Genomic DNA, 20,053 nt, shown 5'->3' on the forward strand with positions numbered 1-20,053 from the left:
CAATGGCTTCAGGAAAAAAAGCAGCAACAAAAACTTCACACACCAAAAAAGTTCAACTCCCCCAAAAACGTGTTAGCATTAAAAACCAGTTTATCCACTATTCAAACTACAATCTAGCTTAATCATGTTACATCAAAGTGGTTGCTGAGTGTGACAAAGGGCACCAGAAGCAGCAACTTATCCAACCAATACCTAATTCATGCAGGGGAAATGGGATTTTGGCATCTTTCATGTCCCCATGTTTTCCTTTCTGCCATCTGAAGTTACAGCACATCAGCAGGTTAGAGAACATCTTGCCCAGGAACTCTCTAGTAAATACATTTTCACCCTTCCTTCTCCTCTGCCCCCCCCAAACTTTCCTTTTTTTTTTTTTTTTTAAGTTGGAAGGAAGGAGAGGGGAAAACCTGTTTGAATAAATGGGTGGGATGGTTTCTGTTGATTGTTTGCTAATAGCCATAGTACTTTTCAAAAATGCCACAACGTACTTACAGGTTGATTCCCTGAGAGCCTCCTTACTATAGCATATTACTAAGCTTATACTTTTCTTTGCAACTGTAATTTTAGTTTCTTTGTAGTTTTCCATTCAGTTAGTAGCCCTGATTCAAAGCCTATTTTGGAAAGTGACAATGATGAGTTAAAAATCAGTAGATGCTGAAAATATCTCACCCTAGTTTGTTGTTATGTCTCCTCTGGATTTACTTTCTTCTTGCTTTGTGCATTTAACTTTTCAGTCCAAAAGCGGGAGGAGGATGGAATGGTAAAGCATGGAAGGGGGCTTAGATACAACCTATTACTCACAACCATATCCTGCGTTAGTTAAAGCATATACCCTACATTTCTTGGGCCAAAAGCCTGCAACGTTAACAACAACCAGTTACACATACATTGTAACAACAACGGCAGCTCTTGTGTTTAAAGGAACCGTGGCTATGGAAACAAAGCCTGCAAAGATGTTAGTGACTGCACAGAACTTTATCATCTCAAATTAATTCCTTGATGGCATCATGCATGAAATCCTGGTGTCAGTCATTTTCCTTATCGTGTGTACATAAGAAATTGCAGAGAAAGTGCATTTTATTGTTTTAAACTCCATTATGAAACTTCGCAGGCGTGCTGAACTGAGATGTGTACCCAACACCATTGCAAAAATAAATGCCCCTCAGAAACAATAAAATGGCTTCTAGACAGGTGTCTTTTTTTGGGGAAACGATACCATGCATTCCTTATGTTTTAGACAGGAAGCAACACCTGGGTCGTTCCCTTCACACCTCTGGCAGAGGGAAAGGAGGGAAGAGCAGGAAAGGGTATGACTCAGGAAGGGGTAAGTGCTCCACTCACACCCCATTCACAAAAGTATTTTAAACCAGCACGGTAACCCTGACACCCCAGGCAAATTCCAGTTTGGGCTAGTCCATCCTGCCCACCTAAAATTCCTTTGGGCAGTTTCCCTTCCCCTTTCCTACAGCAGCAAATAAAAGACAGGGTTGTGTGTTGTGCTACCAGCAGGGAAACAGTTACCAGCCCTCCCCCTGGGAGCCCAATGCATTTCTGTAGTGGGAGAGGAATGCAGAGATGCATTTCGAGGATGCATGGGGTAGAGCTGACAACAGCATATTAATCTGTTGCAACTGCCTGTGGGTTTTTTAAGTCCTATAACTGCTTGCTAAGTCAGCTATGGCAATTGTGCTAGTGGGAAATTCCATGTTTCAGACAGGATCGAGAGCAGTAACTCTCCAGAACTGATGGTACTAGGAAAGCCTACGCATTGCCAAAATTACAAACAAAATAACGTTGCTCTTCAGGGGAGATGGAAAACATCCCTTGCTGCAATCTACCCTTCTACAGGGAGTGGTACTTTTAAAACAACAACAACAAAAAAACCCCCACAACAACCACCTGTGATGTTTAAGGGAAGAATATAAAATGGAAAAAGGTATCTTGCACACAGGTTAAAATGAACCTACTGGGTACACCCTAATACGTTATAAAAATCTCTTTTGTGCCCAATCAAGTAAACCTTTGAAGTCTTACCCAGCTAACACAGCAAATCACGAAGCCCACCATCGAACCTCTGCTCATACAACAATTTAACTTTTTACCTCTTGGTAATCTGAGTAGGATCCTGTAGGCCTGGATCCAGTTCAAAGATCTCATTATCCAGTAGCCTTCGGAGTGTCACATCTGCCAGTTGCTCCATGATCCCAAAAGCCTCGGCAATATTGAGGAATGTGGAGAAGTCACGCTCTTTATTTGGAGTGGTGACGCGGACTGTGTCGGTCATGAAGACATTGGAGGTTCTCTCCAGCTTCTGGACCTCAACCCAAGGAATGACAAGTTTCACTGCCACCAGAGAAAAAAGCAAAAGTGGGTTGGAAACTCTGCTTACATTTTTCAGACTTGGGAAATAAGCTAATTCAGAATGAAATGCAAACAACCGAAGAGGAGAGAGACCCGTTTTTACAGACAAAGACCAAGCAGAAGCTGAAATGCCTGTTATTACTCTACATTCATTTTCCCCCACTCCAAAAGACTGTCTTTATCAGAATCTTTCCCTCAAAATTTTACCTGTTTTCATAAGAAGTGCTAGACTGGGGAGTTCTGCCTTTGCAGCCCACCTGCCATGCGCTGTGTTCCTAACTCCTTTCCAAGTCATTTCTGCATCCTACTTTGTTACTACCCAAAGACACAGTTTATTTCAAGAGTACGAAGATGTTAGGGAAAGGCTTTGTACTCTCCCAGAAATAAAACTGTAGGCAGGTGGAAAACCATGCACAGTACTTTTTTTTTAAAAAAAAAGCTAACTCCCCTACAAAATGATGCTTCTGCACACAGGCTTTTTTTCTAAAATTCATTATTGCTATAAACAGGGCGTTCAAAAAAAAAAAAAAAGCTGCCTAGGCATTAGGATTTTCCCATTTTGGTTATTTTTTACTGAAAAGCTGCACAGGCAAATCTTGCCCTAAACATTAACTGTAGTCAGATGTGTTTATAGAAAAGAAAAAGTATAGGACACTGCTCCCTAGAATTAAACACTGCTGAATCACATAAATACAAATAGCAAACAGCATCAGCCTATTTTTGATAACCACTGAAGGATGCTACTTGCCCCCCTCATACAAATCTCTGGGTAGAAATTAGGCTGGAAAGGACTTCAAAACGGATTAAATTTCTTCTTAACAGCTGTTTGAAGCTTCCCAGGATTCTCTGTGCCAGTGACATCAAGACTACAGCCCCTAACATCCCTAGCTGGTCTCCTGATGCCAATAAAGCAATAAAAAGGCAATAATAACAAACATTGTCGTATATATGACACTTCTCCATGATCATTAATTACCCAAGGAGCTACCCTCCGCAAGTTTTCTGTACTACACGAACCACAGCTATCAAGATTATTTGCAGATTACATTTTTTTCTTACTTCAATAAAGCACAGCTGTGTCAACACACACAACTGTTGCGAATGGTCATAAAATCATCTGTACGGGCACAGCCAAGGGAAGAAAGATTAAATAGCGCTGTAGCAATAGCACTATTGTTCACGCAGGTCAGAATCACATGGGCTCTACAGCGTTGGTTACAGTAACAGCACAGCCAACTGTAAGGGGCCCAAACTACTGATGAAAGGCACAAAGTCTTCAAAGTTTTAGAAAAACACAAGTTTAATTAAAAAATGTGAAGAAACCTTGGCACGCCCTTTCAAGAAATCAGATGTTCTATGCCTCTGAAATACTGCAAATACTTCAAGGCTTAGATAAAAGGGGACTTGTCCTGGAAAAAGTGTTCCATGGAGTTTACGCTCGCATAAGCTGTAAGTTAATTTTATGAGGAGCTGAAAACAGGTTCCAATATTGCATTCCAGGTCATTTCAACATAAAATAAAACAAGGAGAAGGGGGCAGACTTGCTAGAAACTGAGGACTTAACGCTTTGCCTACAAAGAGATTTCAGTCTGCAGTTTGGGGGGATTTTTATAGAGTTGAAACATATTTAAGAAATATTTTTATTGCAACACATATATTGTTTTTTTTCCCCTGCGCTGTATTGCAGAATGAAATAAATGTGACTCCTTAGCAATATTTTCAAGACCAGATTTAACCAGACTTTATTTGTGATGGCTACCTGAAAAAAAGACAATGAATCACTTCTTCTACATATAATCACCATCAGTTTCTCAAACAGTAACAACCAGAACTATAGTAAATCTGGATTATTCAATGTAATACTAGTATTCCATAAATGTGACAAAATACAAGCTCTGAAACAGAAGCAATCTGCTTTATCAGAATTGAGGATGTGGGAAGCATTTCAACATACAATTCTTCCCACTAAGCTAGGGAAGTTTGTTTAACCAAAAGGAAATTCAGGTTTTTATTTCACATTTCCATGCAAATGCATGGGAACACAAAGGCCATGACTGCAACAGTGAATGAACAGTGCATTTTACATGGTCAAAATAAAAAGCTGCAAACATGTAGTTATTTGTGGGGGTTTTGTATTTTCATAATGAATTATTATTAAGAGAGGTGAGAAGTGATTTCTTCTTTAATAATACAGCGTGATGTTGTACTCCCGGTATCATTTAACGATCTGTGGTATTGCATAAACAAGATTTTTGGAACAATATAAAGGGTTTTTCTCTTTCCCTCCTCCTTCCCCCATTATCTATCATTAATAAGTATCATTTTTGCTTTGTGTGCTTTGGCAGACCAGATAACTCAGACTTAATGAGAGAAAGCCTGCAATGATAGCCAGAAGAAATGACTTACAAAGGGTATTTTTTAATACTAACCAGAAAACAAGGAAATGAAAGAACAACTTGGGTATCTAATATATATCAAGTGACTCCATTCTAGTCTTCCCAGCAAACTCAACTTTTGTTTTTATAACAACTAAGAAACTTAGCAGCATTTTAAATCTAACTCTGCCACCTTTTGCAGATACGACAAAATAACTGGCCTGAAATAATACAAGGCAAAAAAAGGATCTCTAACTCTAGTCTTTGTATGTTTGAAGTCTTAGAAATTACCAATTGCTATCTATTTGTATATTCATGTACTTCATTTTTAAATCTACGGTTTTATTTGACTAGCCATCCCAATATTAGATCCAGACAGTAAATGATAAAGTTTTCCTAACTGTTGTAACTGACAATTCTTGCTGTATTTATAGCAGTACAGGTTTATATTACTGTCCTTCCTGAAGTTCCAGCAGGATAAACAGGACTTAAAACGTTACCAGTTCATGCACAGTCTTACTAAACAGAGAAATGCTACAGAATTTAAATAGCTATAAATTTTACTATGTAATGTCTATTCTAATATCTATTCTGACAGGCTTTTCCTAATCAACACGACCTTTCCTCTGTAGAGAAACACCATGACCAAAGTCTTACAGCTTGCCCAAACCATCTGAATGTCCAAAAAGTCCTCCTTGTGACCTTCCTGCACTGCTATTCACAAACACAAAGAGCTCCCCAAATTGCTGTTTTTCTCCCTTAAAACCTCTGAATTTTCACCCAGTTCTCCAGGGCACATCCCTGTTATGTTTCCTGGGCTATTTTTGGGCAGGCAGCTGGACTGTGGCACCCCTGGCCCCACCAGCCCTTCCCCAGCCAGTGGCGGCAATGACTCTGTTTCCCCGCCTGTGGGAGGGACCCATCCTTACCATTTTCGGCACTAAAAGTCTCTATTTCAGAATCCGTAGGAGGTCTGTTACATTTTAAGGCTGCTTCACCATGTCAAGAAAAAGAACCAGATAGCAGCTGTGTCTGCATGCTCTTATAGTCTCATTTTTATTACTGGATTCGTACTAAGGCATAAACATCAAGTCTGAAGTGAAAACTAAATTAAACAGGATCTTTCAGCTCAACAGAAAACCCCAGAAACTAAATTGCAGAGGCAAACTAGGCTATTCATAAAAATTCTAGCTGTTCTTGCTTTTAAATATAGTTGTATTTCTATCTCTCCCCAGCATTAGCTTTCCTAAGCATTTACACTTACATTCTTTGCCCAGGAAGAAGGAATAAAAACAGAGATGATTGATGCTCAAATAAAGCCAGCCTTGCCGAGGAACTTTTCCTTTCCAACAGCAACAGGAATAATAGGTGATCAACTTCTCTGCTTCAGGAAAATTAAATCTGGATTCAAATTTCACCAGGGCTTCTCGGAACTTCTCAGGGTCTTCCTCCTGCTCAGCAAGCTTGCTGCTCGTTTCCTCCGCAATCAGTGCCTGAGTCCATAATGAGATAATGTATCAGGATAAAGCTAGGGCATCCATACTCAAGCAAGTTGCTACAAGCTACCCATTTATATTTTAAAAATGCAGCCCTTTCTTACAAAGAAATTCAAGCTGATGTGCAATTTCCACAAAAGGAGAAATTTCTGTAGTGTTTGCATCTCTCGTACATACTGCATGCTTCCAAACCATTTTTTTTCAAATTTCCAACCAAAAAGACACTTGAGGCTTTTTTTTCCTTAATTATAATTTTTTCAGTGAGTCTGGCAGAACCCTAGTTTCACTACAGCTCATGATTACTGTTATTTGGTGTATACAGAGCAAAGGTAGAGTTAACAATTGTGTACACTAACAGTACTGTTTCCCTACAAAGAGGCAACGCGGTGAGACGTGTCAGTAACTTGTAACACGCTTGGAACCACTAAAAACATGGTTTCAAGAACATCTACATAAATACAATTAAGTGTCCAGAATTTTAATAGCAGTATTACAACAAAGGAGTTAAGTATGTACTGCACTATTCAGACAAAAAATCTGTATGTTACAGCACCTGGTATCATTTGGAATTGCCAAGCAGTCCTAACATGCCAAAAGCCTACAGCAGAGGTGAGGGTCCAAAACCCAGACTTAGCATGAACTAATGAAACCTGAAGAATTTTAAATATGTGCTGTGCTAGGTAACCAGCTGCCACAGCATTATCAAGACAGATTAGTTGTATTAGACAAAAAACTTTTTTTTTTTTTAAGAAAGGATAAAACCTAAGATTTGCACGGTGATGTTTTGCCTCTCTGTCCCCTTCTTCCCCAACTTCACAGCCCCCTCAGATCACAGCAGCAGGGCTGAAATTCACCAAAAACATTATGTTCCTACAGATTTTCCAGACCAAAAAAGAGGGTATGGGGTGAAGAGCACCTCACTAGAACTCTTAAGCAAATGAAAGCTTGCAGCAGGACCTGAGGTACAGCAGTCATCAGCAGACCCATGCCCCCACCAGCCATCACCGAGCTCCTCTCAAGAGTGTGTATTTTACTAGAAGCAGAGCTCAGGACACCAGGCTTTCTAAGTTCTACCATATGTGCCATCATTATTTTAAATCTGGTCTTCAGTCACCAAATTCCTTTAATTTTAAAATTCTTTAGCCTTCCAAAAGGATGCTCATTTCTGCAACCCTGTGGCCAGTCAACACCTTCACTGCAGCCCAGCCATGACTCCCACATCCTACAAAGCCACCGGCAGTCTCCGTGCCAGATCCTTATGATGCAGGTGCCATTGCACAAGGGCCTTGTCCCCTGTCCTTGTGCTGCAGGGACTGCGTTGTCAGCTGCAGTCATACTGCTGCCAGCAGATCCGGGCACCGTGGCTACCCACCTGCTGACACCTCTGAGCCCCACCAGGAGGGACAGCAGTACCGAACTGATGGGGTAAAGCTAGGAAAAACACAGGAGATAGGAGGAGATACACAGTAAGGAGGAAAAGCTGAGATATAGTAAGGGAAGGTATTTAACAAAGTTTTCAAGAGGTGGAAAGCAGATGCTGAAGAAAGCTCAGCTGCACATCACAGGTAAGAGAACAGTGAAGCTGGGAAAGGACAGGTCAGATAAAGATTAAATTAGATACTTTGGTTTCAAGATGTCTCCAAGGGAATGTGAGTAAAGGCACGCAGATGCTGGCCACATCAGGTGCAAGTGCCACACAGAAAAACAATAAACAATATTTAGATGGACAAAACCAAATATGAATGATGACAACAACTTCACGACATTATTTCTAATAAACTACACGTAATCAGGCAGGAAAGGGTGAAAGTAAGACAGTTTCCTTACCTTCACTTTCCCTTTCACAAAACTAACAATATCTTCTTTATTGTCAAACACAGACAAAGTATGGAGCAAGTTTTGCTCCAGCCATTCCCAGTGCTGGTTTATCTCCTCTGCAGTGGCACCTAGAAAAGCAAAAAGCAGTGTATTGAAACTCATCCTACAAAATAAAATTGAAAGGAAGAAAAAAAAACCCTAAAACACACTATTTCATAAATTTATTATGAGAAACTGCACTTTCAACCTCAAAATTCTTGGTAGCACGCAGGTCAAAAAGGTCTCGCCCATAGCAGTATAGTTAAATAAAAACAAAAACCTCATTGTTTTAGAGAATTAGTTTTAGTGCTTTTAGTTTTATCTTTTCAAACACTCTCAGCCAGCAAATGCTGCATTAAAAGTCAAAGCAGAAAGAACAAGCAGAACAGAAAGTCACCCTCAGCTGCTAGACTGTGGCTTATTTTGACATGACGACCCTTAAGCAGCCACTGGAAACCTTTAATTTACATCCTGTTCCCAGAAGTCCCTGATCTTCCTTTCTCCCTCCCTCCGTACGCACATCCCACATGCACACCCTCTGAGAGGAACACACATGGTCACAGTCTGCATCCTATTTGAAAAGCTCTCTATAATAATTAAAGTACCTAAAAATAAAAGTTTGGTTCAGCAACACCTAAAAGGTCTACAAGAGCACATTTCTGCAGTTTAGGGAAGAAATACAGTGAACAACAAATCTTTGACAAAGACAGATTTTCAAATCTTTAAGGCTTCCCTCTCTAAGGACTTACTTGATGGTTTCGCTGTTGTTGTTTTAAATGTAACTACAGAAATAATATTTCAGTTACCACCTATTTGTTTTGGTTCTTTCTGCCTGAGACTGAACTGTCACTGCAAGACACAATGGCAGAGAAGTCAGAGCAAGATGGGCAACACACAGGGCAATCAGGTAAAAACCTGGCCCCTCCAGGTCTTACTGGTCAGTGATTAAATATTATCAGTAAAAAAGTAAAGGCACCAAAAGTTGCTTTTCCTAATGCCTTGCTGGTGGAAGAAAGAAGTAGTTCAATGTACGAGACATACAAATCACAGACGAATATAATAATAAAATTAATCTAAAATAGAAGACCCATTATCTCAAGATTTAATTTGTGTGTCCATTAGAGAGGCATCATGTTGCCTCAAAACAAAAAAATGATAAATTTAGCTGAGGATTTTCCACTTTCCTCTGCTCCGTTTTCCATGCAGAATGCCAACTGGCAGGGAAACTTTCCAAGCTTTAACTTCCTTGACAGGAAGGTCTTGTGATGGAACTTCATAAATATCATTAATCAAGGTTAAATAAAAAAAAAATAAAAATCACAAAAGAAGAGGCACTTAAATGCCTTTTAGGTAAAGAAACCAAGTTGTATCAATGGTTAAGAAGGTTTTTTTTTATTTTTATTTTAATTTTATTTTTTATTTTAATTAAGAGATACAGTCACTTTATACTGAATGGCTGCACAAAGCAAATACTGAGTTGAAGTTTTATTTCTGAGTAACCTAGAAGATACCAACCATATGGGAGAGCTGGTGGGCTGCCTCTTGTGAAATAAGCTATGAGCAAGATGCCTTTCACAGCAGCATCCACACTGCTCAGCCTGCTCTGAGCCTGGGCTTTAGCAGTGGCTGTCTCCCATGGGGGATACTGAAACTTTTCCTGATGCCTTTAGGTATCTTTAGGGATTCTGCTCAAATACTTAAAGATCTCTTTGTCCCTTTCATTTGGTCAGCCCAAGACCGCAGCTCTTCGGGTCCCATCTTTATTTCTAATTTCCATTTCATGGCTTAAAGTTGTCCTGTGATTTGCACAAAGCATTACCAATCTCTTCCTTATTCCTCATCCTGTGCCGATGCTCTGCACCACATTTTATTCTGCTTTTTACCCACCTTCTTCGTGTGCCTGTGCCAAATGTATATTTAGTCTCACTACAGCGTCACTCCTCATAATCTCTTCTTTAAACCCACTTCTCACCAATCCCTTTGTGCTCCCTTTCCCAAAAGCTACTTCTCTTGACTGGGACTAGTTTCTGTTTTGCCTACAAGCCTTCTGAAAGGAAAAATCATAAGTGGCTCTACACTGGGGCTGAGGTCAGCCTTTTTTTCTCCCCTGCACTGGTACAACATGATTAACCAACTGGATTAAAACACCTCTGCCAGAACAGCCGTGCTGGGCAGGGATCAGACTTCCTAGCAGCCCTCAGAGATTTGCAGAAGTCTCCAACACAGATCTGACCTTTATGCATATATTCCCATTTAAGCCTTACAGCTCCTGGAACAGAGGACTGCCAACATACAATTAAAAAATGTCATTTTAATTAGCTGCCTAATGACATGATGGCTACCCCTAATGAAGTTACACCAGGAGATGGGAAGGAACTTCTGCAGCTGCTCCTTGTCCTTGCTATACAGCAGAAACCTTAATTTGACTCACCGCTCCTTCCAAATCCTGTAACAAAACGCTTAAGGTCATGTTTGAGTGAAGCACCTCGCTCAGACAGGGCAGAGCTGGGCAAACAGCGACAGCCGCTTCTGCTCAGGGAAAGTCCTCCCGCTTTCTAAGAAAAGAGCTGGGTGATGCTGTTCCTCCGATTCCTACTGCCAGCGCCAGCTCTCCCCTGGACACTCACGTCAGAGTTTCACAGCAGTGATATTATTCAGAAACAACTTCTGCTACCATGGTTCTTCATTCCTGTGCAGCTCTGGCAACTGCCTATGTCCTACCCACGCAGCATGCAAAACAGAGCCCTCTGCTTTCTGCTGTTACTATAAATCTCATTTTCTCAGGGTTGAGCATCCATTCAGAAGAGCCAAACAGAATTTTAGAAAACATCAATCAACTAAGTTTATCTCAGCAAAATCCTTAACCATTCCAACCAGGCATGGTTTTTATTTATAGTTTCGCCAATACGAAAAAAAAAAACCCACTGTGGGCAGTAAGAGTGTGGACAGGGCAAGGATCAGCCCCAGAAAGGAGTATTACATATATTCAAATGATCAAGAAGCCCATGACAGCAACACTGAGCTTACTTTTCCAGTGAAAGCTACCTGGCTTCATCAAAGGACTGTAATAGCATGAAGCTTTTAAATTTCTCCATAAGATGGCATTATTTAAATATAAAAAGGAGGGGGTCGGGATATAAAGCATATAGCAATTGCAAAATGAAGAAAACCGAGCTACAACAAAACCAGCACACACTTCACGCAAGCTTCTTCACACGCATCTGGCGCAGGGGAAAATTCCCAGTGTTAATGGAGAACATGCAGAGGGTTCTCTGCTGAACCAAGGAAGAAATGCTGAATGAGCTTGTACAGAGGAAGGGGGGCAAACATATAGATCGCCCCTTTTTATTTAAGGGACTATTACATCAAACACCATTAACAACATGTCAACACTTACATTAACTAACTATTTAATGGGTTGATCCCTAAAAGAAAGGAACAGAACAGAATTATAACAGAATATTTTCAGTTGGAAGGGACCTACAACTATCACCTAGTCCAACTGCCTGACCCATTCAGGGCTGACCAAAAGTTAAAGCACGTTATTAAGGACACTGTCCAAAATGCCTCTTAACACTGACAGACTTGGGGCATCAACTACCTCTCCAGGAAGCCCGTTCCAGTGTTGGACCACCCTCTCAGTAAAGAAATGCCTCCTCATGTCCAGTCTAAACCTCCGCTGGAGCAGCTTCAAAGCATTCCCAAAGGAAAACCTGCCGTAAGTTGCAATGCTAGGATTTTACAGACTGGAGCAGAAGGGATGAGAACAGCCGGGCACACTGGCCAAGCAAGAACAGGGTGAATGGAACAAGCACATTCAGATGGCCTTTACTGTGCCCCAGCAAGGCTGCTGCAATTCACATCGTTATCACTTTCCTGAAGATGAGCTCGACCTTCAGAGGTTGCAGAAACACTGCAAAAGGGATTAGTGCACAACAGACCAGGCACTTAGACATTCCCCCCTGACAACTTTACTTCCTAAATCATATAGCACCTTCCAAATGTTCCAGTTATATTTCATTATAACCAAGAGTCATAAGACATTTCACGGTAAGAAAGTGGAAGACTAGACTAGCGAAAGGCTAGACTAAGGAGCTTCTTGCTGTAAGGAACTATTACTACTGTAGGAAAAGAAATGCATATAAACAGAACCACACTACTTAGCAAGAGACAAAAAATTAACACAAAACACCCTCAGGCTAAACAAGCTTTCTATAGAAATGTAATGTTCCTAGTTAACACTTCTTCATAATTCCTATCTGGGATTTTAACCAGAGGTTAATTTGGTTGTTACATGAGCTATAGGCAATAGCTTTCCACGCACACACTACTAGTTGGGGTTACCTTGAGCTTCTTGGACATGCAGACACTGACCATGCTCAGAATCGGTTTGGGGTTTTCCGTCTGTGACTCACCAATAGCTACGGCCCAGTAAACTTCTGATCCGTTCAATAACTCACCACATGCAATGGCAGAGTAAACCTGTGAGCCTGGAACTTGGAGTAAAATTCGAAACGGAGCAACACGTGCATTAGAGTCTAACACAGCGTCCAGGGCACCAACCAAGCGACCTGCAAAGAAAAAGGGGGGCAAAAGAAAATTAGTGCCAACTTTCACTTCTGTAGCCTGCAAGTCTTTTCACATCTAGAGCTGTAAAATTAAAATACAGAACATAATAACAATTCTTCCCCTATTTTATGCTGTGATTTACAGATGCTCAAAATGCGAAAGGCAAACCGGATTAGAAGATCAAAAGCGTATCAAGTTCTTTGCGTTTCCAGTTTTGCCTCATATATACATGCATACAACCGCAGAACTTGAAGTGGAAAGACCTGGGGGCACCTTAAGAAGTTACTGTTCCAGCCCCGCTCTGAAGCTGGATAAATACACCTATGCCCTAAGTGGTGTTTGTCTAACCTGTTCTTCAAAACCTCCCACCACCAAGATGCAACAGCTTCCCCAGCTAGCCTCTTCCACTATTTTCATAGTCAACCACCACAATCTTGAACTTTCTTGCTGGAAATTAATCCTGCTCCCCAGAACACAGAGAGTAATTGGCCACAGGCATTTTTGCTGTTAACGCTTGACATACTGAAAAAGTCATCATGGTTGCCCACCCTTTAATGATTTCTTTTCCTAAAGAAATCCCAATCACCTCATTTCTTCCTTATGGGTCATATCCTTCAAACAGATCACTGTTTTTGAGCTTAAATTGGAATCTCTCCAACTTATCTGTAAGTGTGACAGCCCAAACCAGACATGATGCTCACTACTAATGAAGTCTCAGCCATAAGAAGAGTGGAAAATCACCTCCTGTACCTTGCATACACACCACCTTATTCAAGAAAGCTTGCAGCAGTATCCCACTGTAAATCGGCACTTGACATAAATACAGTTGGAGAGCTGGAGCAATTGCTGCCCCCAAAAAGACCTCCCCATCTGCAGGCCAGCTACAGTCGCTGGCCTTCCTCAGTACGCCCTGCCTCAGCAGGTGGAACCAAGTTGTGTGTGAAAAAGTTATCCAAATGCCATGCTTTGCAAGCTGGCATATTAAAGCAACTCAGAATTGGTTTATGGTACCTACACAAACAGCAATTCAGGAACAACTTTATATTCAGTTCCCTTATACTGTATGTCCTGCAGAGACACAGCCTCCTACAGAGAAGCATGGCAGACAGCAAGGAACGGCTTTACCATGTCTGTTTATATCACGAGAGTATCTAGGAAGTTTTCTGCAGTACCACATTTTCCCTTTGCACATGTAATTCTTCCAACCTGTTGTATTTCTTCATCATTAATGCAACACAGAAGGAACTATTCTCAGCCTCCACAAGTTTTGCCAACCCTTGGCACCACGTGCAGCTTTTATAATTGCATTCTCCAGTCCATCACCTAAGTGATTAATGGAAACAATAAAATGAGACCTACTAAGTCCTCATCTGAAATGCCTTCTCACTTAGACAACAAACCAGGGCTAATTAGAGTACAGCACAACAAAGCAGCAGTGTAACCGCTTTCTGATCTAGAAGGTGCAAGAAGCTCACATGGAACAGCATCAAAAACCTTCTGAGAGCAAAGAAAATTACCTCAAGTACTTCCTCCTTGGATTCACACACATACCACCAAGGATGCTTTCAAAGCCAAGCAGAAGCTGGACACAATAAGTTTTAAAACTGTATGGTGAGATATTACTCAGCACCAGTTTGCTTCTCAGCTACGTCCAGATATTACACCAATCTATTTAAAATGGAGACCTGAATTTGGAGACCAATAATACGTATAATATCAGAAAATGCTAAATGCTTTCCTGTAACTGCAAGAAAAAAGACAAAAATTCATCCACGTACAAAAGGTAGTGAATTACCTGTGCTCAGAGTATACAGAGCACTGACTTCAGTGTGCAGTCTTCAAAACAGCTGGATGAAAGCCAGTAAGATAGCATCAAATGATGCAGAAAACAAAAATAGGGTTTAACTTTCAAATGTCAAAAGACTTGAGACATTACAAGAAAGAAAAAGAAAGAGAAAAAGAAACTTACGAAGTGCTGTGCATGTTTTCCCCCGATGATAGATCTAAGAGGAACATTTCTTTTTCGTTTCATTAAAGTCATGGAATAAAGCCAGCTAACAGTAAGTGCTACCGAAATCGCAAAAGGACGCTTAATGAACATCTGATTTATGAAATATTTTTTTTTCAGAAGTCATTAAAAAATGCATGAAAGGACAGAAGTAGCTGCAAAACTTTGTTTTTACTTCCTAGCTTGTGCAAAATTAATTCCCTTTTCTGTTCCTGAATGTGACCAGAGAAACCAATTCCTCTTCTCACTATTCACTTCTGCTTACAATTCCCATTTTGCTTACGAACTATCAAAAAGAAAAAAATTCCTCCTTCAGCTGTGCAAAAGAAAAAATTACCTCCCTTGTCTGAACTACCCACAGCTAAAATACCAACTAAGGATGATGAAGAGGAGCCAGAACTAAGAATCGAAGAGAATTAAAAAAAGAGCGTGGTCATCAGGATACCTGCCAGAACCAAGCCCAGTGGCCTGGCCCCCACTACGAGGGCTTCACAGGAGCACAGCAACCCCACGCCTCAGCCATGCAAAGCCAATGCGATGGCTGACGGGGGGGGGGGACACCATCCTGTCCCACCTCTGCCAGGAGGCTTTGTGGTGGGGTCGCTCCAGAAGGGATGTGTGGGCAGCGGGGGACAATAAAAGCGAGCACTGCTGAAGTCGACCAAGCGCCAGTCCCTCCCTTCACCTTGTTAATTTTCTCCTGTCAAACACGGAGCAGTAACCTTGTTTGGCAGGACCCCGGGACCGTGGTTTAGCACCTGTACATCTGCAGTGGCTCGGCTGCCCGTGAAGCTGATGCTTAAGTGCTGAAAAATAAAGGAGAGACTGACAGAGGCAGACAGGTGGGGGAAAGGGAACTCCTAAGAGTGCATTTGCAGGAGCATGGAAAGGATTCAACACTAATAAATACACTCAGATCTAATAAGATAATTTAGTTGAAACTGCAGCAGCATGAAAATCGCTAAAATTAGAAGAAAAAATTTTCCAGTGTGAATTGCCTCATTCTCATCTGGGGTAACTTACCAATGGTAACACTTGTGTTATGATTCTCACTGAAGCATGGAAAAATAAACAACCTAAAAATCTTTGAACCAACAAACAAACAAGAAACTTACACTGATTCTGAAACATGTTTTGAAAAACACCTAGCTTGTGAGAAAGCACCTTTCTGATAACACATCCTAACAGCCTGTTCCATGGAAGGGTCTCTTAGAAAACTGGTTCTGTCCATAAAACAAAAGGCCCTCAGGTACATATAAATTATATAGAGGGTCTCTGGCTCCCATGTTGATGCATTAGCAAGCCTTCAGTTAGGATGCAGCAGACCTCTTCCATTTCACGGGCAACAGCGAAGCCATTTATACCACAGGACAGTCAAAAATTAAAAGGAAACAGAAGCAGAAGGGGGAAAAGAGAGAGGAACTGCCACACTTGTTCCCTTCCCAAAATTCCTGTGCTTTTTTTCTTTTTAATCTATACGGGACAAGATTTGGGGGAGGAACTTAAAATTCAGAGTACCTCTTTCCCTTTAACAAGCCACTCCACCAACTTCTCGTCTGCTTTTTGACCTCCCAAGATGCAGAAGTATTTCAGGAAAGTGGTTCAGTGTACAGTAACTGCACTGAGGAAAGCTGCAGGTCTGCAAAGCCTTCTGCTAATGACCACTGACAGAACACTGCAGGCTCCTCAAAAGGTACCGGTTACTTCATGCAGAAAGAGTATTCCCAGGCTAAAATTCAGATGCAAGTTTCAGGTGTAACGTACACTTTGGACAAATACAGAGGAGAGGACAGAAGAAGTAGGAAAAGACATGCTTCTACTGAAATTATATGCTTCTCCTCAATAAATCTGATCACTTTAGCTGGAAGCTGGATTTCAGGTAGAGGGAACATCTACCTATGTTTTTTTCAGAAGTCTATAAAACAAATCTGAAAAACTTGCCACAAATCCCACACCTTACTTGGTAGTTTTTGTTTCATTTCACATCTACTTTTGTGCATATTTTATTGCTTGAGTACTGTAAAATTGGAATAACTCTAAGTAAAACACGACTCTTGTACTTCCAATTGCAAGTCCATTTTTATCAAATGTACACACATATTTCAGATACATTACCACAAATAAATCAAAGTATAAAAATAAGCCCGGAACCATTTCAAATTCTGCAACAGGTAGGGAACGTCTGCCCTTTACAGAGGTCAATCTGTAATCAAATGGGATGCAAACATGACATCATGCACAATGAACCTGTTGAGTGTTCTTCACAGAAAAAAAAAGTCAAGGATATTTTATAACAATCAAGTTCTGAAATGAAATACCACAAGTGCACCACCCTCCACCTTTAAAGACATGGTTCCTTATATGCCCACAGAGAGACAAAAGATCCCATTACAAGTTATCCCTGTTCATAACTAATCTAGAAAAAGGAACATGTTTACAGTAGGTTAATCTAACACCAATTTCTACTAAACATACCCTATCTTTCAAACTAAAGAATGCAGGCTCCTTTCCCGGATCAGTCTTAATTATCCACGTGGTATTTCAAAAATTCTGTTAAACTTCTGAAACACTGGGCAGAAGTTGATTAAAGCTGAACTCAAACTAAAAACCGAAACTGAAAAACTATCTATTACTTCCATCTTTTAGGATAATACTCAAGAGACAGTCTGAAGCACTAACAATTATGCCTGGTTCACCAGCACATGAATTAAGACCCCCTCTACATAGAGCAAGACAATTTCTGCTCACCTCCATCCTCTCTTAAAGGCCTTAAAGGGAATTTTTTCAGAACGACTCCAATGCCTTCCCATGAACAGTATGGTCACTTTGGCAGCTAAGCCGTGCTGCAAGGCAGAAGGACTTGGACTGATCACTTAGGAGTCTGGGACCAATAAATTGATAAAATCCTCAAAAATAAAACAGAAAGAAAAAAGGCCAAAGCAGCTACTGGCGTGGGGGAAGGAGAGTTAAAAGGCTAAGTGACAAGAGCGCCTGCAGCACCGCAATACCGAGCCCCATTACCCTTCTAGTTTCACTTTGTTTTTAAATAAGACATCAGGTCACCACAGCCAGAATCTTTTGTTTAATGCAAACTCATAAATTCATTACAAAGCAGGGAGTGAAGGTCAATGTAGTTCAAAGAAGCAACCATATGCAGTGTCTGCAATTAGCTGGTAAGAAATTCTGATTTAACACCCGGGGAGCAGCAGGCCAGATGCACCCACGGAGGCACCTCCTCCCATCCATGTGCCGCAGCCCTGAACCCCCCCAAAACCCCTCTCCCAAAACCAAAGGGGTCACATAGAGGAAAAGAGTCCAGCCTATGCCTCCAGCTTAGCCACCGTACAAGCAAACTGACCACTGCGCAAGTTTGAAGCCAAGAGAGAACTGTCCTTCCACATCTCCTTGGACTACTCAGGAAAAAAAAGACCTGAGGTTTCCATTGCACCTGAGACCAGCACAGCTGGACAGATGTGCAGCAAGGCCTGCCTTAAGAATGCCTGCCACACTGAGCCCTTCTGGGAAAATGGGCAGAGGACCCTCACAGTACCTGAATCCAAACCAGTTTGCCAATATGCTCAGCTCCTCCAAAGCTGAGGCTGCTCGTGGCCGCAGGCACTGCCGAAGTCAGGGAGGTGGTGGCACTGCACTGGCTCTGGGGACCGCAGGGACTGCTCAGTGGCTACTCTGCAGAGCCATGCAGAAGAGCAGGTGGTGGCTACGCTCACCTGTATCATGCCAAAGCCTTTTTTTAAATACTCATACCCTTTCTTCCCCCCCCCCCCCCCAATCAGACTAGGTTATTTTTCTAAGACACAACCACAAAACTGAGGGATTTATGATTACAGACAGCATCCTGCCAGGCTCTCACTCCAAAGTGAGTTTACAAAGCCACGTAAAGCACAGCTCTGAATTCATCCTCCAGAGCTCACTGCTGTTCACTGCTTCTGCTCTGCCATTAGAAAGCTGGGGGCTGAAAGAAAAACAAGCCCAGGAAGCCAAAGCAGCAGTCTGCCAAAGCCAGTACTTCACCCAAAAGGAGAAAGCTCTTGCTAGGCAGCAGAAGGAGCAAACAGTGCAGGTTGCTTTCCAGTGGATGCAGTTTTGCAAGAACTGATAGCTGCAAGAGGCACTCTAAGCTGCTCAGGCATGTGAATTGGGAGAAAAGAGCAAATCAAGCAATTCAAGACGGTCGTAAAAATAAAGTTGGGGTCTTTTTAGGACAGCAAGATTGAACTAACAGCTTCAGTAAAGTAGAATTAATTTCAGCTCTTTGAGGCAGAGAAGCATTCCATACCCTGAATCCTAATTACACTTCTTCACGCAGTTCCCGCCATCTCGCAATGATTTGCAAACAATGCGAGTCTCACAATAGCCATGGTGGGCAGCAATTAGCCGCGCCAGAGGAGACAAGCAAACTGCCTGAGCCAACAGCCCACGACCAGGCAGACCACAGGGAGGGACACGTGGATGTCCCCGTTCCCCGGCCACCCACGATCCGTGCGCTCCAGCTGGAGCAGAAAGGCGGTTTTCACACCCATCAGGATAAACTCGGCCTGCCAAAAGGGCACTCCTGGGATGGCACCAAATATCAGGGAGTGCTCGCCTGTCTCTGCAAGGTATCTCAGAAGTTCTCCCTAGGAACAATGTCCTTGCTGAGAGAGGGATGGGAGGGTAATGAAGCTGTCTCCCACCTGACCTCAGCCACCCTGCCACATAGGAGCCCTACCTGGTGAACACAACCCCATGGCTGGCCCAAGGCGAGACTCGGAGCTGAGACACGCTGAAGACCACTGCTGCCTTCACCCTCACCTCTTACAGCCCAGCCAGAGAGCACTGCTTATCCCACAGACACGAGGCATTTAAAGGTGTGGGTGGAGGCTTCTGAGCCACACCAAGGTGTGATACAGCCAATGGCACTGGGCATCAAGTTACTGGGGGCCAGTGGTGGCCCCCAGAGTAAATGTCTGGGGACATCTCTAGGTCTTTCATACCATCTTGATTTATTTCTCTAAAAGTTCAAAACTCAAGATGTTTAAGAGGTTGTTACCTTCACTCAGGCCTCCCTAAAACCCACGTTTTTTGCTGGATAAGAACAGTGATTATAACTGATTATGCAGGACCACTAGTGACACGAGTTCAATGTCTTGGCTTTACACCAGCCACACTGGCTTTGCTGAATTCTGCAAAATTATATAAACAGGTTTTGATGCAATACAGCACCCATGAGTGTTTCTTATTAGGCTTCCCCCGCCAAAAAAAAAAAAGTTGCAGAGCTCATTTGGGCAAGTACCTAAGAAGAAGGATGAAGGAGGACTCCTCCAAGGGCTGTAGGAAGGCTGTGTTTCCTTTGTAACGATAATGGTTCACCACACTTGAAGATAAGCACA

At 41.9% G+C, this 20,053-nt stretch overlaps 1 protein-coding gene across 2 annotated transcripts in view; it reads right to left on the reverse strand.

Annotated features, from left to right (window-relative positions):
* TBC1D8 (TBC1 domain family member 8) overlaps positions 1–20,053 on the reverse strand; it is a 48,042-nt gene that overhangs the window by 21,338 nt on the left and 6,651 nt on the right. Inside the window, exons 2-5 of one of the 2 annotated variants that reach the window (XM_055801818.1) lie at positions 12,547–12,657; positions 8,057–8,175; positions 5,998–6,226; positions 2,100–2,340 (exon numbers count right to left, since the gene is read on the reverse strand). In XM_055801818.1, the coding sequence (XP_055657793.1) occupies positions 2,100–2,340; positions 5,998–6,226; positions 8,057–8,175; positions 12,547–12,657 (700 nt within the window). Of the gene's footprint in view, positions 1–2,099; positions 2,341–5,997; positions 6,227–8,056; positions 8,176–12,501; positions 12,658–20,053 lie in introns of both variants that reach the window. The other variant, XM_055801817.1, reaches the window with a different exon arrangement.

Source organism: Falco peregrinus, chromosome 4 (genome assembly GCF_023634155.1).
Source record: "Falco peregrinus isolate bFalPer1 chromosome 4, bFalPer1.pri, whole genome shotgun sequence".
In the NCBI taxonomy this organism is placed as follows: domain Eukaryota; kingdom Metazoa; phylum Chordata; class Aves; order Falconiformes; family Falconidae; genus Falco; species Falco peregrinus.